Raw genomic sequence first — 7,995 nt, 5'->3', positions numbered from 1 at the left:
ATGCTGAAAATGATCATTAGGCACAATATACAGATTTACGATATGACGTGGCACCTTCCCATGTTTTCCATTACTATAAGGTGGGGTTTTTTTTCCCCATTTTTTTTTTTTTTATTTCAGCTGAAAGATGACTAAAAGGTAATGAATATTTTTTTTTTTAAAATTTCGTGTTCATTTTATACTCCATTCATCACAATTTTTTATGTGTATAATAATCTTCTTTTAATTACAATAATTTTATAAGAAAACAAATAATGTGATAAGTAGTGATTAATATAAATAAAATAAAACATAAAAAATGAGACAATATTTTTATTAGTAAGGTGTCCGCTATATCTTAATTATTTTTGGAGCAATGCTACTTACACAAAAAATTTAATAACATTTTATACAACAGTTGAATTGATAAGGTTACATTGTTTCTTATCTGGGCTTATCACTAATATTATTTTTTTACATATCACTAACAATCTAACATATCATAAGGTGTTAAATTTTGTGTGTGTGTGTATATATATATTTGGTCACTCTAGAAGTTAATGGAATTATATATATAAATATATTAATGTTGTTCACCATCAGGCCTTGAAATTTTATGCTTAAGATAGCTAAGCCCCGTTCATAGTGGCTTTCCCAATGAGTGAGTTAGAAAAACAAGCGTGGAAATATCATATCACTCCCCAACACACACAAACACACACACACAAGTAAAAGAGTTTTAAACATGATAATGACGCTACAGTGATGTTAAAGGCTAAAGCACGCAATATATGGTCTTATCTTAGAAATAAAGTATAATTTTGAGTGAATATTATGCCACAAATCTGCACTAACTGTGATGGTTTTGATTAAAAAGATTATAGAGGGAGAGGAAAAAGAAAATGGTAAAATGAAACCATCATTGGTTCTAATGTCTAGCCAGGAGAGCGACTGGATCACGATACTCATAAGGTCAGGCATCACTTTTCTGCTCTGGCGAAAGATGACATAAACCGACTAATTTTGGAGCTTCATGAAGTGATTGGCATGGGTAACATTCAAAAAAAGTTGGTAGCCACCTCAATTTTTATCATACAGGAACCAAAATTTGTTTTTATTATGACTTTTCTGTAAATAAATCTAAGAATGAAATGATTATTCTGAATGGCTCAAATATTTATTGGACTTGGGTTTATTCTACAGAAAAGAAACACACCCCCTCAATAATACTAAGAAGGGAATATTGGTATTTAACTTGCTTTTAAATATATATATATATATACATATATATATATATATATATATATATATATATATATATTAACTTGCTTTTTTGCTGTAGAGGTGTTGAATGTTCCATATTATTCATACCCAAACAAAAAATAAGACCTAATCACTGCCATATGATATGATTAACATATCATGCTTTTTGTGTACATCAATGTCACTAAAAATCCATATCATCACTAATCTAACATGTTTAAGATTTAAACCTCCCTCCCTCTATTTAATATGTGAAAGATTTTTAAAAGAAAAGGTTTTAAAAAAAAAAAAAAAAAAGCCATACATTATTTTGATATCTCAACGAAAAGTATTCAAGCATGTTTTTAGCATGCTCAAATCTGGGCAACCATATGTTTATCTTACTATTACAATTATTTTTATGGAAGGCGACCATGTGTTAAGCATATTCATTGTGTTAATTTCCTGCATAATGAATTGCAATTGAATAATATTAGAAGGAATTTATAACAATCTTATGGTGGGGCGGAATAGTAGCTAAGCTCCCAACAAGCCAGAATTAATAGAATTAATAATTTATAAAGCTGGATGTATTAATTATTCCTCATCCGGAAAATAAGCATGGTCTAAGTGGCAGCAATTAACTCTCCTAGAGAGGGCCATGCAATATCTATGTGCAATTACTGTTTTCTCTTTCTTTTTTTCTTTTTTTTGATACGATAAGTACAATTAATTAATTAGTTGAGCTATATAATTCAATTTAAACCGACATTCTAAGCTTTCAGAACCAATTTCCTTAATGTTTTTCCACGGAAGTCATTATCTTTTTTTTTTTCAAGTTTGAGGTAGTTATTCTAATATAAAAAATTAGGTAGGTATTTCTTACAATTTATATTTTTTGGGATCAATTCCAAATAATAAGTGTATCAAAAAATTTACGTGTATATTGCTCTATCCAAAAGAAGAAAAAAAATTGTCTATATCATCTTCATTTTAAATACATTCATTTTATGATTTTAATTAAAATTTACTACATAAATCTAAAAACGATCTAATATCGCATTAGTTTAAATAACAGAACAATGATAACGTTATAGTATTATACACCGGTATTTCACTTGAAATAGACGTGTATATGTGCCTAAACACGTATACTTAAGAAGACAATTTATAAAAAAATAAAATAAAAAACCTCTACAAGACTCCAAGCCCAGTTGGTGGTGTGAAAATCCCCGTTCTTCGTTTACTAAATGGTCCTAGTGTTTGCCTTAATTTATTTGAATTGATCATATCCTTTGTTCAAAAACATATCAATCAAACCAACAAATATAAAACTACTAATACTCTGTCACGAAATCTCTAAAAACTAATAGCGTGACCAAATCATTCAACAGTGCCTAACTTGGGCAGCTTATACCCCCCCCCCCCCCCCCAAACAAACTACTATATAATACCCCATAATATCTTCTCCATCTTAGCAACATTTTAGAGTTGCATTCTTATCCCCTCAAAAAAAAAAATGGATTCTCTTCTACAAGCCTTACAACCTTTGCCTATGACACTTTTGCCTATGACACTTTTATTCACCATTCCTTTACTATTCTTATTGAGTCTAGTATTTCGAACTCGTAGAAGGTTGCCATATCCACCAGGACCTAAAGGGTTACCAATTATAGGTAACATGTCTTTGGTAGATCAATTAACTCATCGAGGACTAGCCAAATTGGCTAAGCAATTTGGTGGTATTTTTCACCTCCGTATTGGGTACTTACACATGGTCGCTGTGTCGAGCCCTGATATGGCTCGACAGGTCCTTCAATTTCAAGACAACATCTTTTCAAATCGACCAGCCACCATAGCCATCAGCTACCTCACTTATGATCGAGCTGACATGGCTTTTGCTCACTATGGTCCCTTCTGGCGCCAGATGCGTAAGCTTTGTGTCATGAAACTGTTCAGTCGCAAAAGGGCCGAGTCATGGGAGTCTGTTCGAGACGAGGTGGACGCGACGGTGAGAGACGTGGCGGCCAATACTGGCAAAGCTGTGAACATAGGCGAGCTCGTATTTTCACTGACGAGGAATATCATATACAGGGCTGCGTTTGGGTCGCTGTCACACGATGGACAAGACGAGTTCATTGGGATATTGCAAGAGTTCTCCAAGTTGTTTGGAGCTTTCAATATTGCCGATTTTATTCCTTGGCTTGGCTGGGCTGACCCCCAAGGACTCAACGCCAGGCTCGAAAAGGCTCGTCGGTCACTCGACGGGTTCATCGACCACATCATCGATGATCACATAAACAAGAAGAAGAACCATGGCGTCGTTGAAGGTGACACTGATATGGTGGATGATTTACTAGCTTTTTACAGCGAGGAAGCTAAAGTTAATGAGTCCGATGACTCCATTAAACTCACTAGAGATAACATCAAAGCCATCATCATGGTAAGAAAAATTACTCACAACAAACTTCGTTAGTTTGGAAAATCCCACTTTTAAGAAATATCGTACAATTAGTTTTAAAGGTATAAATTTTTTAAATTACTCATAATTTAAACTCTAGTTAAAAGAAGGGTATTAATTGGAGTAAAACATTTTGATGCATCCCAAAATAGAATAAAAGAGTCAAAAAATTTGAAAATAAAAAAAATATTATTTTGATCAAAATATTAAGAATCACATAATTTTCTTTGTTGACTATTTTTATAAGGATAAAGTTTAGCTACAAAATTGATTGTAACCTTGTGGATTTTGACAAATTTACTATTGGATTACATCTTCTTCTTATATCCTCATGCCTACAAAATTTCTAGAAAATTAAAAATCACAATTATGTCATCAATAAATTGTTTAAATTGCAAGTTTTTGTAATTTAAAATTATGCATAAAATATAATTTTATACATCATATAATAAATAATATAAAATTGTCACAAAATTTGACTTATGTATTAAAAATGTAAAGAATATGCAATCAAACGGTTAGGTTTTCAAAATATGTAGTAATGTTAATCATTTTAAGTAAGGTTGTAGTCTTAGATTACAACTAATTTTGTAACTAAATTTTCTTCTTTTTATAATCATTGAAATAATATATTTAAATTTGAGCATAATAAAAGCCATGTTCGTGATTACCCTATATATATATATATATATATATATATATATATATTTTTTTTTTTTTTTTTTTTTTTTTTTTTTGAGAAACTTGTTAACGTGACATATTTGTTTTTATAAAAAATTTATATGCCGAGTTTACTTATTGTTTCATCTTTAAAGTGGAAAAAGCGACGTAGTACAATACGTTTTCTATACGCATATCCCTTTACGCTTTTAATAAAATAATAACATGAAATGGCATAATTATGATCTCACATAGTCATAAGCATGAGGACATGTTAAGCAGTCAAAAAAAAAAAAAAGTTGATATAATGATTTTTTTTTTTGAAACTGAACTTGTTGATATAATGATTATGAAATAGGATAAGAGTAAGATTGATATGTTTTTAAAACTTAAATAGTATATAGCACTTGTACGAAATTTTAGAAAGGGACAAATAGGTCAAAGATGAAGTAAGTCCAAATTTGATTTTCTCTCTCTTTGTATACACAATTTTATTTGTACAAGTACAAAATCTTATGCTTACTAAGACTTAACCGTAACAACAACCTGCAAATCAATCAATTAGCTATTATAATATCTTAAATCCAAAAACCACTGCTGACTAGCTCTATCCTTAACAAAGATTACATCACACCCTTAGCGCGACTAAAAAATTTAACTTACATGATATTGATATTAGAGCGTGTGATGAAGCTAGTTATATTAATAACACTGGTTTGTAGGACGTGATGTTTGGTGGGACGGAGACAGTAGCGTCGGCAATAGAGTGGGCCATGGCGGAGCTAATGAAAAGCCCAGAGGATCTAAAGAAGGTCCAACAAGAACTAGCAGACGTGGTGGGTTTGGATAGAAGAGTGGAAGAGGGTGACTTCGACAAGCTGAAGTACCTTAAATGTTGTCTCAAAGAAACACTGCGTCTCCACCCACCAATTCCACTGCTCCTCCACGAGACATCCGAGGATGCTGAGGTGGCAGGTTACTACATTCCAGCAAAGTCACGCGTTATGATCAACGCGTGGGCTATTGGTAGAGACAATAACTCATGGGAAGACGCTGAAACTTTCAAGCCCTCAAGGTTTTTACAAGAAGGTGTGCCCGATTACAAAGGGAGCAACTTCGAGTTTATTCCATTCGGGTCGGGTCGGAGGTCATGCCCGGGTATGCAACTCGGACTCTACGCGCTTGACTTGTGTGTGGCTCACCTTCTTCACTGTTTCACGTGGGAATTGCCTGATGGGATGAAACCGAGTGAGATGGACATGAATGACGTGTTTGGACTCACTGCACCTAGAGCGATTCGACTCGTTGCGGTACCCACTAAACGCGTGGTGTGTCCGCTTTAAAAAAACAAAAAGAGAAACAAAGGATTTGAGAAAAACAACAACAACCGAGTGCATGCGGGTTTCAAGTCTTTGGAGATTATATTCATAATAATAGGGAAATTTAAAGAACGGTCATCACAGCTGAATTGCATGGTTTTTTTTTTTTTTTTTTCTTTCTCCAAATCTTTCTTTGTTTTTATCATATTTGGGAAGAACCAAGAAAAATAACTGAGAAGAGATGAAATTGAGAGGCCTTGAATTCGTCTACTCTGTAGATAAGACTCTCTCTTTCATTTGGTTCATGTGGAAATTTGTCTTGTATTTTTATCTTTCTTGTCTTTTTTTTTTTTTTCTTTCTTTTACTGTATACTTTTCTTTAACACTCAAATAAAGATAATCAAAAGAAACTTTTATGTGCATGGAATGATGAAAAGTTGAAAACAGAAACATATATTAGCGTCTTTGGTTTTCTTCTTCTTCTTTTTTTTTTTTTTTAAATGTTATAAATTGAGTTTTTCTTTTCTTTTTCTTTTTCTTTTTCTTTTTCTTTTTCTTTTTTCTTTTCTTTCTTTCATAGTGGATTGGTGTTATGTTCTGGCAAGTAGTTAATGGCGTATCGTTTTTAATGCTACGTATCGTGGCAAAATGGAAGACGCAAAAGCAATCGTCAATAATACTTAAAAGTCAACCGTATTTATCTGGGTTTGGCCCATTAATAAATGTTTACCTGTTTTTTTTTTTCTGAATAAAATGTTTACCTGTTTTGGCATGAAGGGACCAACCTACTACATGAACAGATAACCTACATGCGTCCTACTCACATTTAATAAGCACTCCCTTCTGTTTGGGTTTTTAGGCTCTCTGAAAATAACACAAAGGAGTAGCCTATTCTACTTCTACCCTATTTTCCTTTATCAATTAATGGCTCGAAAACAAATAGTAACTATGTGGCCATTTCAATTACTACACAATGGGTTGCACAGTACTTTTCCTCAAAACTTATTAATGAAATCTGAATCCTACTTGAAGAGGCAAAAAACCTTGTAAGTAGATGTGAGTTTGTCCAGATGATGCCGGTCACGTTTCTGCGTCTCGACTGTAGCAAAAGCTCCTTTAATTGGTCACCGGTGTGGTGTCTGCCACAACACCTCCGATGCCAAAGTCAGCGCAAAAAGAAGGTTTATAATAACAGAGTAACCTCGTATCTACTGTAATTGTATCTGTATGTGTACCTTGTGTTGGAGGTGTGAAGGCTTTATATACTTTCTTCTGGATTCTAGTCGTTGCGGCATTAATTCCTTGCTTAATGACGCTCCCAACCGAGTAATGGATCTTTAATACGCCTCCAACAGTCTACCCAGCTGGTGTTGTAACCGCCCAAGGTATTACTGGCGGCATTGAATGATTCTGGTATCCTAGTCAATGACGTGGCAGTATTAGGTTCATCGAAGGGGCGGTGTCGTCTGAAGTATTAAGTTCGTCCGTGATTCCTCTCGTCAGTCCCATCAGATGCCCCTGGATTTTGTGGTCGTCATGACATGTCATGTCGACCACAGAATGCGAAAGGTTTAAACTGCAGGCAACTCTTGGGATTTCGTGCCGTAATAAAGGCGTAGTGGCGACGCCATACTGGTTGTGGCCACGTGGCGCTTAATGGTGGGTGCAGTTACTGTTCCCTTTATGTGACCCTTGGGTTTCCCGCCGATTTTCGGTTTTTCTGGGCTTTGTTTTAAAAACTCCCTCTTTCCTCCTTCTTTTTGCTTTTCACCTTCTCAAATTCCTTGTTTGTGCTCTGAGCCTCCCTTATCTCTCTGGTTTTCCTGCAAACTAGTGTGCACCTTCATCTTTCCAATTTCTTCTGTAAGTTGGTGCGAGGCGAGGTTTCCTACTTTTCTCCAGTCGAGGTATGTCTTTCTTTTCTCCTTTCGATTCTTCCTCCCTCTTTTTTCTTTTTTGCGGTGAATTTCTGATATCTCCTTTTTTTTTTTTTAGCTTCTTTGGTCTTTCTATGATTGGTAGTTCTGAGGTTTGGACTGTTTGCCCCTCAATTTCTTTCCTTTTTGCGTGTTTAGGAGGGTTTCTAGGTGTTTTTCAAAATCTTGAGGGTTTTGTTTTTTAGGGTAATGGTCTGGGAGTCGTTGTGGCCGATTTGTTGCCCTTGCTTCGTCGGTCCGTCAATTGGTTCGAGAATTTGTTAAGGGAGTGGGTGGAGATGTCCGAGGTGAGGACTAGTGAACTCAAGACTGGGATGTCGTCTAGTAACGACCCGGTGGAGGGAGATACAGTCGTTTCTACCTTTCGGGAAGTTAGGGCTTTCCACGCCCTTAGAGA

General features: G+C 34.7%; 1 protein-coding gene across 1 annotated transcript; it reads left to right on the top strand.

Moving 5' to 3' along the window:
* The first annotated feature begins 2,680 nt into the window (after window positions 1–2,680).
* On the top strand, window positions 2,681–6,083 carry LOC142625676 (cytochrome P450 84A1-like). The gene is made up of 2 exons (XM_075799354.1): window positions 2,681–3,664; window positions 5,065–6,083. Exons 1-2 carry the CDS (start codon window positions 2,741–2,743, stop codon window positions 5,683–5,685), a joined length of 1,545 nt encoding a protein of 514 aa, XP_075655469.1. The 5' UTR covers window positions 2,681–2,740; the 3' UTR covers window positions 5,686–6,083.
* The last annotated feature ends 1,912 nt before the right edge of the window (window positions 6,084–7,995 follow it).

This window comes from Castanea sativa, chromosome 2 (assembly GCF_040712315.1).
Source record: "Castanea sativa cultivar Marrone di Chiusa Pesio chromosome 2, ASM4071231v1".
NCBI lineage: Eukaryota > Viridiplantae > Streptophyta > Magnoliopsida > Fagales > Fagaceae > Castanea > Castanea sativa.
The sequence above is the reverse complement of the archived record's forward strand: the minus strand, read 5'-3'. Positions and strand labels throughout refer to the sequence as shown.

Bases quoted from the DNA above. Each gene is read 5' to 3' on its own strand.
- LOC142625676 (XM_075799354.1), top strand. From the start codon at position 2,741: ATGGATTCTCTTCTACAAGCCTTACAACCTTTGCCTATGACACTTTTG. The intron at 3,665-5,064 runs GTAAGAAAAATT...ACTGGTTTGTAG, and splicing joins ACATCAAAGCCATCATCATG to GACGTGATGTTTGGTGGGAC.